The following is an 18,110-nucleotide window of genomic DNA, read 5'->3' as shown; positions in this document are numbered from 1 at the left end:
AATGGTGTATTTGCTTTCCTTTGTGATATGCCTATAAGAGAATGCAAGTTCTTTGGGGTAGTGGCATGTACAACTAATAAAAGACAATAAAATAGCAACCAAATGTGTGAGGTGCTTCCTTATGTTTCTGAAAAATTCAGATGTTGATTTGGTCCATAGTAACTAAATATTTTTGCAGTTAGATTGCGGAAAGTTTTATTTTGATCCTGTAAAACATCAGTGTTAGATACATGCTATTAATGAAAAGTACTATTGCAAATTAACTGAACAATCCCTCAAAATGCTTTCTAGGAAACAGATAAAAATGTTATTGTCATTGTTGGTTCATAATGGCTGCTGTTTTAACATTGATTTCTGTGTTGGTTTTTTTCTCCATGTTTTTAACAGTAGAATTCACTTGCTCTGTTTTTTTTTTTTTTGATACTATATACCTCTATAATGATGCAATACTTTGGGGAAATAGGTTGGATTTAATGAATTTACTATGTATGAGAGACTAGGAGCAAAAATCCTTAGGGGGTCAGAGAACAAGTGCACGGTCCATTAAAAAATCAATCATGCCCACATTTTTGTGGAATTATTATGCCTTGACTTGATAAATGTAATAGTATTGTGCTTACAGTAGTCTTTTCTTTAAAATTTTAAAAGTAGTGTTCATATTGATTATGAGACAAATAAGCAAATTAATGTTCTTCAATTTACCATGATTGAAATGAATAAAATTGCCTTTTATAAACATATTATTAATAATGATTCCTTATTAAGCAGCATATCTCTTAAGCTGTATATCGTAGGTGTTTACTGACAATCTTAAAGTAGTTCTGAATAGAAAATAAAATTATCTAGTTGAAAATACAGGCAACTTTCAATACAATACTGGAACAATTAGGAGTGTCGTCTGAGGACACCCACCAATCTTACCAAAATTGCTGTAAAGCGCTTGCTATTAGTAAATTCTCCAAATGTTGGATTAACAGTTCCCCCAAGGTCGAGGGCATAGTTCCCCTGTTTTGCTATTCTTTAACACTGGTTTACTCCAGATAAAGAACTGTGCTTGCGTTTTCCTTGACTAGCTGGCAAGCACTGATCTGAAAATGCGGATGGTCTCTGCTGTGCTGTTAGAAAGAATGCAAATCAAAACCTTAAGGCAAAACTAAGAAATAGGTTTTCTGAACTTGGCCTGTGTCTCCTAAGAGAGACTATACTACAGAGTCTTGAGGAAGTCGAATAAGACCTGAATTCAATTAGCTCTACTTTTGTGCCAGCTGTTTTATACATATGTATATGCTAACTTGGAGACCCTCTTTGCCATGCTGCATCCTGTCCATCACTGGACTAAAACTGGATACCACTGAGGTGCTACATTCACTCAGACAGACTGAGAAAACAGCCCTGGGCCTTTCTTGATTTTGTTATAGAAGGTCTTCTATTTCAGAGTCTCGTGATGAACCTGTGGTTGGCCTGTCTTGGATATTACGGACTGGAGATGCATGGGACATCTTGAGCTTTCAGAGCTGCTTCAAACTCTTGTATTTTCACACAGGCATTGCTATGTAGAATAGACTTTAAGCTAGTTTTGGAATCTTTTGTCCATGACCAAAAGGAATGACTGATACAGCCTCGTTAGTTTTCACATGGATGGTGACCTTCTCTCTGCTATTGGACCTAAGATTTTGGAATCTCACAGCCCTTTCCACTTTTGAAACTCTCTACATCTGGTCTTCGAGGCCTCCCAGGATAATTTTCTCTGTATGTAGCCAATGTGCCCATCAATGTCCTGCAACCTGACTGCCTCGGAATGTTCTCTGACTTTGGGACTCTGTAGTATAGGCTCTGTCCTAGGAGATGTGAAGACAGAATTGTTCAGAAAACCGACTGGTTTTGCCTTCTGCTTTTTATTGGTGGCCCCTGCTGGAGGGAGACATCCCTGTAACAGAAAGTTCTGTTATCTTCATCTCTCCCTCTTTCATCCTTGGATTTTTCCTTGGATTTATTTTTTCGTTTGGGGTTTTGTTTGTTTGTTTGTTGGGATTTTTGTTTGGTTGGTTGGCTGGCCTTTTCTCTGCAGCTCTGTGCTCATTACAAAATAAATCTTCAGCAAATCAGAAGCCTTTGCTGTGTTCTGCCTTTCTTCAGCCCAGGCACGTGCAGTTCTTGACACTCGCCTGGCAAGGCCGTGTGTGCTGGCCCTGTCTTCAGCCTTGAACTGACTTCCTCTAGCAAACCTAGTGCTGCCCAACCCAGACAGTTTTACTCTTTGTGCGTGGTAGTAGATAAGAGAGGAATGAAATAAACATACTTCTTTGTGAAGTTTTCAACAAATTCAGCTGTATCTAGTGTGGTTCATGGCTAGATAATATTTAAAAGCTGAAAGCTGCCATTCTAGTGTAATCTCATGATTCAGCGTATGTGATCCCAGCAATGAGCCAATAGTGCTTATGCTTTAATCCACCTCTAGAGGCACTTCCTCCTCTGGAAAAAAGAGTCCACAGGATGGTCTCTTCATTTGGTTAATATACTGACTTAGAGCTTTATTAATGTTCTATGAATCTCTAGGTTACCATACAAGTATTTTAATCTTAGTATTGTATTCTTCCTTAAATGCCACTGAAATGCATGCAAAATCAGGTGCTTAAACACCTGTGTTATGGGGATCAGTACTGAGGAGATAAGGAGAAACCTTTTGAAAGAGAAGTGAAACAGCGCTGTGACAGAAGCTCCAGAAATGCTGGGAGGATGACAGAGCAGTTTGGGGGCATTTGGAGCCAGGGGCCTGCCTTTGGTCTGAGAAAGCAACTGTATGATTCCAGTCTCTGCTATCTTGTTGGAGGAAGATTGACAGACAGCAAAGCAATACCGCACGTTGTACGTACATAACCGTAGTTATCATCTGGAAGACAAACGTGCTTCTTTGCTCATTTCCCCCCTTTCTATTTCAGAAAACGTAACCTTTTGTTCCTTTAGGCTACAAAGGGAATTAAATCTACATAATTCCGCTGTTGCTGTCATCCGTGTCTGTGCAAATGTCACCAATGCCGACACCGGTGGTGCCGTGGGACCGGCGGGGGCCGCGGGCCGGGAGGGGGAGCTCCCGGCACGGCTGTGTCGCGGCTGCCGCGCCGCCGCGGTCCCGGGCATTGGGGAGGGCATCAGCGCTGCGGGGGTGCTCCAGGCTGGAAACCTCAACGGAGTTGAGGCAGGGTGAGTCTTAACGCCTTGCTGTCAACTGGGGGAAAATTCTATAACGGGGACTGGGGAGATGCTTTTGGAGGTTGGAGGCGATGCTCTTGCAGCTGCTGGAGTATGGCAGAAGGAGTGGTAGAGGTGACTGAGGATCTTGGTCTTGCAGAGATGCCGCCTGGGGGAGGTGGATCAGGCATTTGTCTCGCTATTGGCAGATTTGCCATTACTTTTGAAGATCGATCAATAGGCTGACAACATTTTTGATGCGAATGTAAACAAGGCTACAGTTTCAGTGTGTGTTGTTCATGTAACGATTTTTCCTAAATTTAGAGTGAAACCTTCTGTCTGTTCATTAGTAGCTGAAATAACATTGATATTTTTTGCTGAAGGATTCGGTCATTCCATAAAATGCTTCCTGTATTATATGTTTCCTAAGGGTATAAGGGTCTTTATCTCCATCATATAATAAACTTCTCTTCATCTTTCTCTAGTGCCATTAAAGCCACAAGGCCTTTGTTGTAAAAGTATACTAATGAATAGAAATGTTACAACAAGAACAGAAGTCTTCTGTTTTCCCTTCATCATGCATCATCCATTTTAATTAGACGAAAGGATGGTGAGTACTGTGACAAGAGTCTGGAATTAAAATCATTAATTGATGTCAAGCTGACGAGAGGCTGCTAACATGAATTTACTGACAGCAGGAAAGAAATTAACCTTATTACTTTATTTAGTGCATTGGGGCTATTTATTATATTTTCCTATGCAAATTCAGTGTGTTCCGTTTATGATGATAGAGAGAGACAAATAATTAATAAAACCTACATAAAGTTTTATTGCCTCCTATCAATGAAGTTTACATGAAAACCACATCAATAACTTACAAAAAACAAACCCACCACTTCCCCTTAATCAACATAACTCGTCAAAACCATTACAGTAGTATTCTTGATATTTTTAAATGAGTATAATACGCTGTACTCTTCAGCTGAGTAGAATTGCAAAAGTGATCTGATTTAAAACCATGCCTTAGTTTCTTAATGTCAGTGTTGCAAAAAATGAAACATATTTTCTCCAGCAGTGACATTGATTGGAATAGCTGTCTGTTTTGATCATCATTGGAAGGTCAGCCTAACAAAGATGAGTTTTAATGTTAAGTATCTTTATTCTTTAGATGAAAGAGTACAACAGCATCTTACAGAATGGCAGCAGCATCCTATAGATAATTTGTGACCCAAAGGTCATAATAAAAGAATAGAGAGGAGGTCATCCTGTAGTAAAGGCCATCTGGAACTGTTAAAGTATCAGATGGAGTAGGGGGCTGAACAGCAGGACACTCTTGGTGTCTTTCCAGATTTCCCAGAGAGACCATAATATTGTTATTGGAAAACCCCAACTTTCTTCCCCTTAGGCAAAATATTTTCGTCAAACAGTTTCACCTTACTTTTAGAAAAAAAGACAACATACTGTGGTAGGGAGAGGATTTTCATTTCTTAAGTAGCTGAAGTGTTATCTGTGTCTTTAAAATAATGCAAAGGTTCAGCTTTCGTTTTGCTGCTGCTGTATTTTGATGTCACTTATCAGCTTTCACAAGAACTGTTACCTCTAAATCCATTATTACTGCAAACATTCAGAACGTAAATATTTTCTAAAGTGACTTGTGTAAAATCTTCTCTGATAAAACTTCCACCCCCTCCCAGCTCATAAGAGAGGAGAGAAAAATTCCTCTGTGAATCAGAAAATCTGAGCAATATGTTTCTCATTCTCGCTTATTTTGTGATGGGGTGTGCTTGTCAAGGGATATTCCAGTTTTACTGAGATTTGTAGCATTGTTTTTGGCAGAGGTTTTTTACATAATGGATGAGGGTGCAGGACATGAAAACAAATTAATGACAGTAATTTATGTGAGAGAACACAGAAATGAAGCATGAGAATATTGAGCTTTGGAAAAACATCTCAGACCAGTTCCACTTCATAAAAATACTGACTTTGGGAGATATGTAAACTGAAGCCTTTGTGGAATAATAGTTGCTGAGGTTGTTGTTTAAACAAAGCTCCTCACATTCTCTAGCTATATATTGTAAATACAGAGATTTTAAGATACCATGCTAAAAGTATATTTTTTTTCTATTATTCTTCTAGAGTGATTCAAAACATTGAACTGGACAAGGTCTGGCCAAGTCCCTTACCATATATTTAAAAATATTATTTATGTGGTCATTATAATATTCTCAGTTACAAATTTGGGTAAGGTGTCTTGCAGATCATATGAGTTCAGCACTCTTGGCAATTTCTCTTCTAAGTAAGAGCACTAATCTGTTGTGTTTTGCTTTTGAATGCCAAGAACTACAGGATAAGGCAGCAGCATCCTCTGATGCCCCATGAACTATGATGTTACAGGTAGAGTTGCTACAGCAAATACTTGAGAATTAAAAAACTTCTACCGTAATTACTAACTTAATGATCTTACTGTTGCCGAGTCGAACATTGGACATCTCAGGCTGCACTACAGAAGTCTAGCAGTAAGATAAAGCACTAAAAACATGCTTTTTTTTTTTCCTAGTTCTTAGATACAGCAGCAAGTATTTGACTAACCAGAAAGACATCTAATAATGTATCCACAACAGACACATAGGTCCCCACTGCATACCACAGCTGGAACTTTTATTTTGCAAGCAGTTTTAAACTGAACCTTTTAATGAGTTATAAGAAACCTGCCTCTCTTTCTGGCCATGCTGTAGATTTATGCTGTCACTCAGTACTGTGACCCAGCAAGGTTTTAGAAGTGAATCCTGAGAGGTGTTGTAGGTGCTAATTTGTGAATCCTGAGCAAAGATATTGACTTATAAGCTATATTCTCCATTGGTGTTTGTTGTTGTTTTTTTTCTTTCATTTTTCTTTCAACTTCAGTGTACGAGATTCACATAATCCCTTGCTTTGGTGTGAGGTTCATCATTGTATTTTTTTGTTAGTTCAGACTGTTTCATTTTCCAACTTCAGAATTAGGCTAATTTATACATAGTACTCTAGAAACACAGAATAATGGACCTGCAATAGAGCTAGCGGCAGAATTTCATACCCACTTTTGTTACTATACTTCAGCTAGAGGAGCGTAGATGCTGGATGGGCTCAGCTCAACCAGCTGATGCCAGTAGCTGGACCTCCAGTTACTGCTTGCAGCATCTGGGAATGACTAATTTGATATATGGTATGATATACAGTACTATTTGATATACAGCGTGGCTGTGTAATTTGTTTCTTGCACATACAGGAATAGCTGCTCCTTACACATCTAACTGCAAATGTTACCCACCAGTGCTGCGTCCCTTTCTGTGGCATTGTTGTCCAGTTGGAAAAAAAAAATAGGGGAAGAAGTGGTCCAATGAAGCTTGGGTGAGAGAGGAACCAGGGCTCCTAAAGGGAGGAAGGATGGAAGCAGGAGCTCTCCCAAGTCATGTTTCAGCAGCAGCTGAGTCTCATGACCTTCTTCCTTTCTACTCCAGTCCAGCAAAAGAGCTAAATAGTTAATCTAATGATCAGAGATCTGTTGTCATAGGTGTGAATACCTTCTTTTCTGGCCAGTTTTGTAATCGAAACAAAAAACTAAATTCCATTTTGCTTACAGACAGCAATGACGTTCTTTGATGCAACGTGGTTCCCAGCAGGATAACTGTCCCAGTTGCCCGTCTGGGTAATCCTGCACTGCTGGGGTCACTGACCCTTAGATCAGACATGAAAATAAGGAAAGAAAATTTCAGTCATGGTAGTGTTTGTTTTGGAGACGGGAGAACCTATACTGCCTGTGTGCCTGATATATTCGGCTTTGGTTGAAACATATCCTTTAAAAAACACAGCAGAGATACCCTCCACCCTGAAGTGCTGCAGACTGTTAACTGCAAAGCAGTGTAAAAGCTCCATTGAAATATAAGTAAGGTGATTAATTTGTATATTTTTTAAAATAAAAATAAGCGAGGATTTTCACTGGCTTACTCCAAGATCCAAGAAAGCAGGTTTGAGGTGCTGTGCTGGAGGGATTTATCCTCACTTTGGAAAGACAAAGGATGGACCAAGAAGGTCAGAGGATAAGGAAAGGTAGGGTTGAAATACATGAGAGATTCTGCAAGGTTAAAGGAAGTGATTCTGTTGTCTCATTTAGTTTCACCAGTGTCACTTGGTTTCAGATTGGTGTTTGCACTTCACCTGCTTATATGCATAATATTTACTTTCTCTCCTGCATTTAAAAAATTTCTATCCAATCTTCACTTGTATTTTGATGCTTTCTTTAATAGCTGTCTTTATAAAGTCCTTATAAAAATGAGCATGTTGTTCTCTTCTTAATGTATTAGGGCACTTGTAGTAATCACCATATCACCTTTATCCCCCTCTTTTTTTAACTGCAGCCTTCCTGGGTTGTAGCTCATTTAAGGTATTGACATTCTCATGCATCTCTTCTGCATGTGGGATTGAGGAGGGGGCGACTTCAGACAGTGAGTGCTATCACATAGTCTAATTGGCAGATAGGCTGTGATTGTTGAAGGAGAAAGAAAATTAAAACTGTCTGATTGTGTGTATGCATTTCTTTAATTTTGAGGTGGTGGACCGCTTTTTTTTTGCCCCCCCCCCCAACCCTTTTCTTTTTTCTCTTTTTATATGTAGCCCTTGTTGTTTCTTTGTTGTAGAACCAATATGTAGGAAATATGTGTGCATAAAATTTCTGTGTAGGTGAAAAATTAAAGATCTGGAAGAGCAACCATGTCAGTTTTCCAAGGTAGGAAACCCTGTGTATGCCATTCCTGAAAGGTATTTGTTTCTTCCTGTTTTGTTTTGGGTTTTTTTTGTCTTTTTTTTCAGTTTATAATGACATAGACTCTGCAACTTCCCATGGCAATCTTTTCCACTACCTTTTCATTAGGAAGTTCCCCTGCTCACAGTACCCAGCCTCAATTATTCTTGCTGCAGTTTAAATACCTGCTACTTGCATTAGAGATTGAAAACATTATTCTTTTCCTCCTTATTTATCTGGGGACTGCTGTTATGTCCCCACTCTGTCTTTTTCTTTTCCCCAACAGCTTGACATTGCTGACTTGCGAGTATTTGTTATCCAGTAGAACTTCCAGATCCATTCCTGAAAAAGCAACTCACAGATTTTTCTCCTACTTTTAATTGGTATGCTTAATTATTCCAACTATGTAAATTACCTTCCAGTTGCTGTTACTGAAGTTAATTCTATTTTTGAAGTCTACTCTGTCTATTTTTCAAGAACATTTCAAATGTTAATCCTTTCCTCCAAAGTTCCTTCATTTGGGTTTTCTGCAGATTCAATAGCATCCTAATTAGTAATGAAAACACCATTTGTCACACCACTGTCTGCTCACAGGGCCGTTACAGTGTTGTAGAAGGAAGTCCGACTGACCTGACCACCTCTGTGCTTGATAAATCTATGGTGGCTACTGCTTGTCCCATTATCTTCTCTGTGCTTACCCATAGTTTGTTTCAAAGGGGATTGAAGTTAAACTGATGAGTCTATAATTCTCTTTCTCCTCCTTTGAGGGATGTTTGACTTTTTCTAGTCTACCAGTGCTTCAGCTGTCCTCAACAGATTCTCGTGATTACTGAAAAAGGTCTGAGACTGCCTCAGACAGTTGTGTGTGTTGCATGAAGTTCAACTAGCTTAACTAGCTTCTTTTGCTGTTAGACTGGAGATCAATTTGTTGGTGGTGGTAGTATCAATTGTGCTGGCCACCTGCTTGCAATCAGCCACTTTAGTGAAGACAGATGCAAAGAAGAAAACCATTAAGACTTAGGTCTCCTCAGCATCATCTGTCAATATCGTTCCCTCACTACTGAGCAGGGGAGCAACCTTTTCTTTGCTCTTCCTTTTACTGCTAATGCAATTACGCAACGATTTATTGTTATCTTTAAAGCTCCCTGCTACTTTTATTTCACATTGTTCCTTGGCCTTTCTGATTTTGTCCCTGTATGCTTGTGCTTATCCATAGCAAACTGACCGCATTTTGTATGTGTTTCTTCATGTGTTTGAGATCAGAGGACAGTCATATTTTAGTCAGTTGGCCACAAATGTATGTACACAGAAGATAAGGCATAAATGATATTTTTTTTCTTTTAATAACTTGAGAAAGATTGGTCTCTAGCCTTCCAATTTAAAAATTACATTTATGTAGCAGTATTTTCTGACTTTTTAAAAAAAATATGCCAAAGTTATTAATGAAATGAGGGGGCAAATGAGGAAGAGGAGGTGTCTTTCTTGTTCACAAGCTACCGCTGTTGCTGCCCATGATTATCCATTGCCCACAGTGATCCTTTAGAATGATTTTCCCAGGAAAGCAGATGGCTTTGCTGAGAGGTGGTTATAACTGTGATAACTGACTAGCTCTAATCATGATAAGAAAAGCTAAGTGTCATATGCCGGTTCGGAGGGAAATCACAATAATGCCTGTAATCAAGGTACCCTCATTAGAAGAGTAGTTGTCAGAAAAATTCTGCATGGATCCAGACAAAGGTCAAAGAAAAATACAGGAGAGGACAAACTCCCATATTGATTTGACTGCCAAAAATTAGAAAAACGGCCATTGCAGCCCTGAAGGCAGCCGAGGAGAGGGGGAGGAGGAACAGCAAGACCTGGCTTAGTTGCTGGCGCGCTGTGTCTGTGAGGTATTTCTCACTAGCAGAGGAGGAGGGGCCAAATTTGACAAGATCTGGCTCCTGGCCAGCACACCTCCTGACCTCTTTATTAGAAACGCTATCTGGCAAAAATTGGGGCGAGTGTGTCCTTCCTGTCTGACTAACTTAAACAAGCTGACTGGCTTTATAAACGTGTCATCGTTTTTCTCTGTTTTCAATCCATCATCTCAATGCATGCCAGTCTGATGGCAGAGGAGCTGAGAACTGGCAGTGGTGAATGGCTTGTCATTTAGCTTCTGTCCTCACACAATGCTGTTCCTACCCTTAATAAACACTGTCAGCCATCTCACATATGTGGAGCTGCAAGCGTTCAATACCGATTTTGTAAATGAGTGAGCCTCGGTGGAAAAGACGAGGTTGTGGATTGTCACTTGGGCAATAGCTGAGTCCTGGCAGCAGCAGGAGGATTAATTGAATTGACCAAGCAATTGCACACCAGAAGCTGCAGCCAACTTTTGTTTCTGCTGCCATTGCAAGGGCCAATGTAGTGTACTAGCTGTGAACATCCTTCCCATGCTGTGTTCATCAATTAAGATAAGAAGGTGATTTTTTGCAAGGATCTGAATCACTAATTTGAAAAAAATCCCATGAAAGGAACTGAAGCTCCCAAGAGACTGGGAATATATTTATCATTTCACTCCTAACACTACATGAAATTAGGGTAAATTTCTTTTCTTTTGCCAACTTTGCTTATTCATTTTTACTCACAACAGCTCTGCCAGTGCCACAGATTTGAGGTTTTTGTTGCTGGAAAAAGTTAAAGTTTAGTTCAGGCAGAACTGCTGTAAGCATTTGGTCCAGGGTGGGATTTGGCTCACAGATGAATATGATTAATTTGGTATCTGCATTTGAGCTATATGGCTAAATGCCCTTTGTGGTCAAGGGAGGGGTACTTGGCACAGTTGGTAGAGCCTGGAAAAGGGTTTGGCTTCACCTTAAATTGGCCACTCAAAACATATGTTGACACCTAAATTTAGGTGTCTAAAATGGTAGTTGCCTTTATCTAAAAGCTGGATCTCACTCAAGGAGTTTGGAAGAAGGGAACGAGGTGGCTCCTCTTTGCTGGACGCAGCAGAGCATAAGCTTTTCCCTTGCTTTTGTGACCACGTTTCATGTGCATAGGAATCACTATACAATGGGTATGTCTGTCATGACTGGATTAGCTTGCAATGAAAAGCTCTTCTAACAATTATAGGAAGTTCTGCAGCTAACAATATTGTCATTTGAAGCAGTTATCATTAGCTTTTGGATTGAGCAGCACACAAATGCATGAGGATAGTTTATACTTTACTGAACATTATAATTTGAGTCTCAAAAGCACGACCGTACATTGTTGAAATTTTCAGTATTAACACTTCAGCAAGAAGGGTTTAGAAACTTCTTGGGATAACTTTTGTATTTTTAAAAGTTCAGTTTCATTTAAACACTGCAAAATTGATTAGCAGCTTTTGCAAAATTCTTTGAAGATGAAAAGAGTTATGTGAATCTTAAGCATTATTATTATTGTTAAAGCCACATAAAATCCATAGGAAGGCTATAAATCCTGAAAATTAGCTGATCTGCAATTTCAGACATACGCATTTCTATTGTGTCATGTCATGAAGGAATACAGTTCAGTGAAGACAGCTGAATACACACATCCACATTGTGAAACCGAAGCACTGTGTACAAGCACTTCTCCAGATACAGGATTTCAGTAGTGGCAGCGTTGCTGATTGGGGCTGAAGTACAGAGCAAATTCCAGGTTCATGTCTGTGCTCACAGACTGTTTACATAATCATTTTAATCTTTCCCGCAATAGTCTGCATGGACATTTCCCGTATATGTACTTCATTCAGTGTATGATAACAAATGGTGTAGGCCATATCATGCATATAGACACATGCACACAATGAGAAGGGTCAACATAAAAAAATAACACATTAAATTCAAGTTCTTATATGAGCATATGTTCAGAGTTAAGAACTATAATAATTGCTCATCGGATAGCTGTTATTCTTTTCAAGCATATATCTCACTATTTTTCCCTGGTCACTTGGTTCCTCTAAGTTTGGAGATATTATGTTTAAATGCAGTATGTCCTGAAGAAGGCAAAAACAAAGCTGTATTTTAAACAATATTCCAAAATATGTTAAGAAATCAGAATACCCATACTTATGTTACATGACAGTGATAGAACTTGCATGGCAGTTTAAACTTAAATCAGAGAGGATTAATTATGATAAAAATAAGAATATTTTGGGTGTCAGTATAGTCAGGCATCTTAATAAGTTTCACTTTAGAGTTGTCCTTTGCTAAATATTACTTACTGCAAATGGTTACTGGATACTTCGGTTATAATTAACAGGAAGACTTATAATGCATTTAGACTGTGATTTTTTAATACTACATGTGTGTATTAACACATTGTATTAGCAATTGTAGAAAATATTCTAAAAAAATTCCCAGTGATATTTCCTGGTGGATATGAACATAATTACTTGCATAACACTTCAACAATCAGTTCTCTCCCACTTGAATAGGATTAAGTTTCCCTCATTGAACCATGCATGGGAAAATCTTAATGTTCTTGATGCAAATGGTGCTGCGTCCAAACATATGAAGTAGCTGATAAGTGGATACATGAGAAAAGTTGGTTAACATGAAATGGGGGGCATCCATGTAACTGTGGAGAGTGATGTGATATTCACGGTCAACATTTAGATAAGTTCACAGGCATGTCTCATGGTGGCCTGTGTAACACTGAGGCCAATATCACCAGGTAATTCTTTTTAATAAGCACTTCATATAACAATGTTTCCTTGTGACTGAATTACTCAGTGCCACATTATTGCTATACTGTCAGATTTCATACACTCTAATTTTTGTTATCTAAAAATACATGGATTTTTTCTTTTGCTTAACACACTGATGTTAGCCAGTGTTCCAGTATGTGATAATACATTGTCCATTGAAATTGAAATTAAATCTACTAATATCTAGGAAATTTCTGATTTCCATTCCTTCTCCTATTCAGAGGTCAAATATGAATAGACAAATGCATTCCTCCATGGGGTAATTAATACAGGACTACAGATTGGAAGTGAAAGCTACAGACAGAGGAATCAACAACCACAGGTCATTTTCAGGCCTGTGTTTCCTTCTTCACCTTCCAAGTGATTAAGGTTGTAACATTTCTTAATTACAGCACTGGAGTATGGGACAATGTAAACCGTATATTTTTATTTTAAAATAGGCATGCAGAAACACGGTTTACATTTGAAATGGGTGTTGGATTTAAACCTGATCCTTCTTCACCGTAAATTAAACAAAAAGCAAAAACCAGTTCTGGTTTGATGTTGCTGAAATTGTGGAGGAATGTGCTGTCAGCTGACTAGTGTTACAGTTTTCATTTCCATTTTTCCCTATTAAAATAAAAGGCAAATAAAGAAAGCAATTTTGTATTTGCAAGATTGCAAAATTAAAAATCTATTTTGGTTTAAGTTAAACTTTCTCAAATTTCTTCTATTTGCCTCTTTTTTTTTGTGGCTGAATATGAGTGGGATTTGTGGTGCACAAGACAGTAGTAGTAGATATAAAAAGGAGAATTATGCTAAGTTATAACTTAGGACATGTAAATGTATCACTGAACTGTCAGTGTAGGTGGCACTGGCTATTAATCCAATCAGTTGTATCCCAAAGTAGTATCCTTGGACAATCCTTGTAGGATTTGGGACTAAAATAGGTCTGCCGATTCGTGCCATCCTCCTGTTTGCTTCTTTTGTTATGGCAATCTTTCTTAGCATAGGAATAACTATTTGCTTGGGACTCAGTCTGATGAAGACACTTAAATGGAGATGGTCACATACCAGCTCAGGGCTGGATTCACATGCTTGAACACAGATGTCTTGTTTATCACAGTCTCTGAGCTGTCAGCATGGGGCTGACAGATGTAACAAGGACTTACAGGAGTCCTTCTTGCCCGGCAGCTGGAGGTCCAGCAGGGTTACCTGGAGATGTCAGGTGGCCTTAGCGGCCTATGTTTGAGCAGCTGGATCAAGACTGAGTATCAACGCTCTCAAGGAAGACCTAAACAACAGCATCAAATGTGTTGATAGAGTGACTCCTTTCGCACTGGGACATACTGGCTGGTGCGGCAGCTGTGTTACCCTGGAGTCTGCTGACTTACTGCTCCTGGACTGTAAAGGGAGCCTGCATGTGTAGCTGACGCAACCTCAGCTATTGCAGGCATCTACATTCTTACATCTTAAACTACAGCCTCAGTCCCACTCTTTGCGTGTTCCCTTTTTGCAAAGACTAATCTTGATTGTGGCTAAGTTTAAAATTTCCCAAAATGTCAACATTACCTAACTTTAAGGCTTGTCTGTTTTTAAAAGAGACAAGGTTTACTTTTGAAAGCGCCAGAGGCTTTGAGTAGGCCGCTCTTGGTAAGAGCTGGTGAACAAGCTGTATTTGGAAATGGCATGCAAACATATGTGCACAGAGCTGCGCTCTGAATGGATGGATGCTGTCACACTGTGTAGCCATGGCTGTGCTAGATGAAAAAGAAGCACATTTTACTAATGGAAGGGAGGAGACAGCTGAGTGCTTCATTTTGCAATGATGGCAGAGCATTAAATTGGTCTGGGAAGACAATGTTGGGGGGGGGCGTGTTTTTTCAGTTCGCTATGCATGTGTATGTGATACATCAAATTTTCTAAAATGCCAAAGAAATTTTGAAGCCCAGATCAAATTTTAGTAATAGCTTTGTGTGCTTTTGAAAACATGACCTGCACTCAATTTGTAATTGTCAGATTCCTAAATGTCATCTGTTTTTATCTGTCACTTTTTATCATACAACTAAACAAGCGCACCTAGATTAAAAAACCTCAGTACAGCATCACCTTATGTTTTTAACTTAAGGCACATATTGTTACTTTCTGAAAAGAAACTGCCTACTTTTGAGAGATGCCAGATTCAGTTAGTTTACATTTTAAACAAAACACGTACATTTTAAATGATTCATGCAAGAATCTACTTTTGCTGTTTACTGCATGCATGCATACATATATATGTGTGTGTGTCCTATACTTATGAATTTTTTAAATTCTGAAAAAAGTATTGTATTTGTAGTATTGGACCAAGAAAGTACATTAAAATTCCTCTCTAAAAACAGGCATTAGAACCATTAAATCTGTTAAGTTTTGAAGGAGTACAATACAACATGAATGGTGTCAGGCCAGTCGCAGACAGGTAATGCCACAGCCATCCTAAGGTGCATGAAACAACAGGTAAACTCTTGTTTACCAACAGCTCTGGTTAGGCATTATTTAACTTGATAATGAAAGAAAGTGGATAATCAGACTTCTTCCTTAAAGACCAGTGTTCATTGTAGCATTTCTTTGCTCTAGGCTTCAATATCCAAGGTATACCAAAGACTACATGAAAAACTGAAACTGGATACACTTCATGGGTTTTCATTAAGATGGTCTATCTAAAGTGTCTGCTAACTGCTGCTTTCAAGTGACTGGGGAAGGAAAGATTAGTTTCAGCTTTCTTTCAATTTTTCAGAATTCAAGCAAAAACTCGAGAATTTCGAGAGAGACAAGCTCGTGAACGTGACTATGCAGAAATACAAGATTTTAACCGGACGTTTGGCTGTGATGCGGACCCAATGTACTCTGGGATTGCTTCCTATGACTCTTCTTCAAGTAGCGGCACAATAACGCTGAACACCCGACCGCAGAGCCCGAGGGAAGGGCAGACAGTGGAAGCCTTGTATGCCCAAGTGAAGAAACCACGGAATTCAAAATCTTCACCTGTAGACAGGTAGGCACCAGACTCACTCTTTCAAAATCCACCCTGGTAGTGCTTTTGTCATGGGAGATGACTGTATATTAATTGGAAAATCAGAACTGCATTCTTATTAATGGCTTTTAAAAACCCTTTATGTATTAAAAAGCCTTATGTACTGAGCTCGCGCAAATCAACTGTAACAGAATGGGACGTGAAAGTTATTGTCTTCAGAGCTGCTGCTTTTCTTCTCATTCTTCAGAGGGTTTGGAATTTTGGAGTAACCGTTTGGTATAATTCAGATTACATTCAAAGCTGTAACATTCTTTACTCTGAGGGTACCAGAGCACTGGATCAGGCTGCTTAGAGAGGTTGTGAAGTCTCCTTCTCATTCAGAACCCACCTGGACATGTTCCCATGTGATCACCTCTAGGTGATCCTGCTCTAGCAGGGAGGTTGGATTGGATGATCTCCAGAGGTCCCTTCCAACCCCTACCATTTTGTGATTCTAGTCTTACCATAGTCCTGAGCTTCAGTCTAACAGGTGACAGGTTTTGGATTAAATATAGACCCAAGTGAGTAAACTCCAAACTTGGCTCATGAGTTGCTTTCTCTTCTCAGGCTGTAGCTTATGATTTCTTCTCTTCCTGTGGTTACATTATCTGAACTAAGTTATGCTTTGTTTTATGATGAAATTGGGCAAAATTCTGGTTTCTGTTGATGGAGTTTTGAGTTCATTTGAAAACCTGAAGCTACAACAAACATGTAAACTAACGTAAAGTAGAAATAACCAAAGGCAAAATTCACAACTTCTTTGTACTTTAACAATGCAAACACATCTGTTTTCTTGGCTTACATCTATGATCTTGTAGCTCTGCATTTTCTCAGCTTTACAAAAAACTAACACTAAAATTCTAGTGCAGATGGGTGTCATTAACTCTTTCAGAGGTTATTAATTGAGCTTATAGTAAAACAACTCATTGTTTTGTTTTCTACCTCACTATTTCCAGAAGAAAAAAATACTGGACTTTCAGTTAAATCGGCAAAGCAGTGTCTTTGGTTACAGTATTTGACATCTGTATAGCTCTACATAAGGACTGGTGTTCATCTTGCGTACTCTGTTCTAGGTGGTAACAGAGTCATTTTTATTTGGTCTTAGGGAAAGTAGCTGTCATGCGGAGTTCAGCTAATTGTCGAAAACACTTTTTTAATTGAGGACTGAGAGTAGTGTATTTAACCTTCCACTAGATGTATTTTGAAAAGTTCTTTTATATAATGTTGGTAAAAATATATCCTCTAACATGGCAAATAAGAAAATCTCAAATGCATTGTTGAATGCATAAATTGTTACTGAAATTCAGTAGAACAGCTGCCTTTTTATTTTCTCAATCACACTGTTCTCTTGTATTGCACTGTGTAAAAAGGTCTACTTTTCCTTTTATATCAACATAATTTATATATTGTGGATATGTACATTATTTCAGTGAAGGCAGCATAATAATTTTAAAAGATGACAGCTTCATCTATGCCTTTGAAATTTTATATTCTTTATATTGACTGATGCTGATATGCCCAGGTGCCTGACATTTCAGCACTTTTGTGCCCTTGGAAATCAAGATAGCTTGGCTACAATGTCGTGACTCTCACAGCTGTTTTTGTTGGCCCAGAGGCCATGTTTCATGCTGGAGTTGAATGGCATCAGTGTCACATCAACAGAAAAGAAAGTTCTTTGATGCAAAACTGGCACAGCAAAATATAAAACCTGTGTGACCGAGCTAACACTGTGTGATTGCTGATAAAAGAGCTAGGAGAGAGTGAGTAAAACCGAAGATAACGGAGTACGGGGTGAGTCTGATGTTAATCGTAAGGGTAGGACTGAAGAGCAGTGTGGTAGTTTTGCACATTCAGGCTGTTCCTGGTGCACAGAGGGCCCAATCTCTCACAGTTGGATCATGCTGTGACAAATGGAAAGGCCTGATGTGCACAACAGGCTTGAGCAAAGGGAGAAGGCACAAGTTGAGGACTAGAACTGGAGCAAGAAGAACCACTCCCAGACCTGTGACAAAAGGGGGACCCATTCAGCAAGAAGCACCAGGAAAGAAATAGGCAATGCAGATGGAAAAAATATTATCGTTTACGCTAAATGTCCTTTGAAGTGCCTTTTTGGGAAGCTGAGGCATGAAGTTGTCTGGTGTATGCAGTTTTCTTTCCTCTCTCCTCACACCTTTATTAGCAATAAAACTGCAGAGCTGGTGAACCTTAGCCAGGTCTGGGAAACATTTTTGGGAACATGACTTGTGAAATCTCAGGCTTATTTTAACTCTCCCAGAATTCAGGTCTACACCTTGGACCCACTGCTGAGAAAGTTGGTTGCCTGCTTCACGAGGAGATACAAGAGCTGCAAGGGAGCAGCTTTCAGTCTTCCTAGACTTGTGTAAAGGACATCTGGGAGT

The 18,110-nt window shown here is 39.1% G+C and overlaps 1 protein-coding gene across 1 annotated transcript in view; it reads left to right on the top strand.

Moving 5' to 3' along the window:
- Nucleotides 1–18,110, top strand: part of PARD3 (par-3 family cell polarity regulator) — a 310,634-nt gene that overhangs the window by 194,668 nt on the left and 97,856 nt on the right. Inside the window, exon 22 of the mRNA XM_010184574.1 lies at nucleotides 15,436–15,693. Coding sequence (XP_010182876.1) covers nucleotides 15,436–15,693 — 258 coding nt within the window. The remainder of the gene's footprint in view (nucleotides 1–15,435; nucleotides 15,694–18,110) is intronic.

The sequence above is a fragment of the Mesitornis unicolor genome, unplaced genomic scaffold, assembly GCF_000695765.1.
Source record: "Mesitornis unicolor isolate BGI_N332 unplaced genomic scaffold, ASM69576v1 scaffold2165, whole genome shotgun sequence".
In the NCBI taxonomy this organism is placed as follows: domain Eukaryota; kingdom Metazoa; phylum Chordata; class Aves; order Mesitornithiformes; family Mesitornithidae; genus Mesitornis; species Mesitornis unicolor.
The sequence above is the reverse complement of the archived record's forward strand: the minus strand, read 5'-3'. Positions and strand labels throughout refer to the sequence as shown.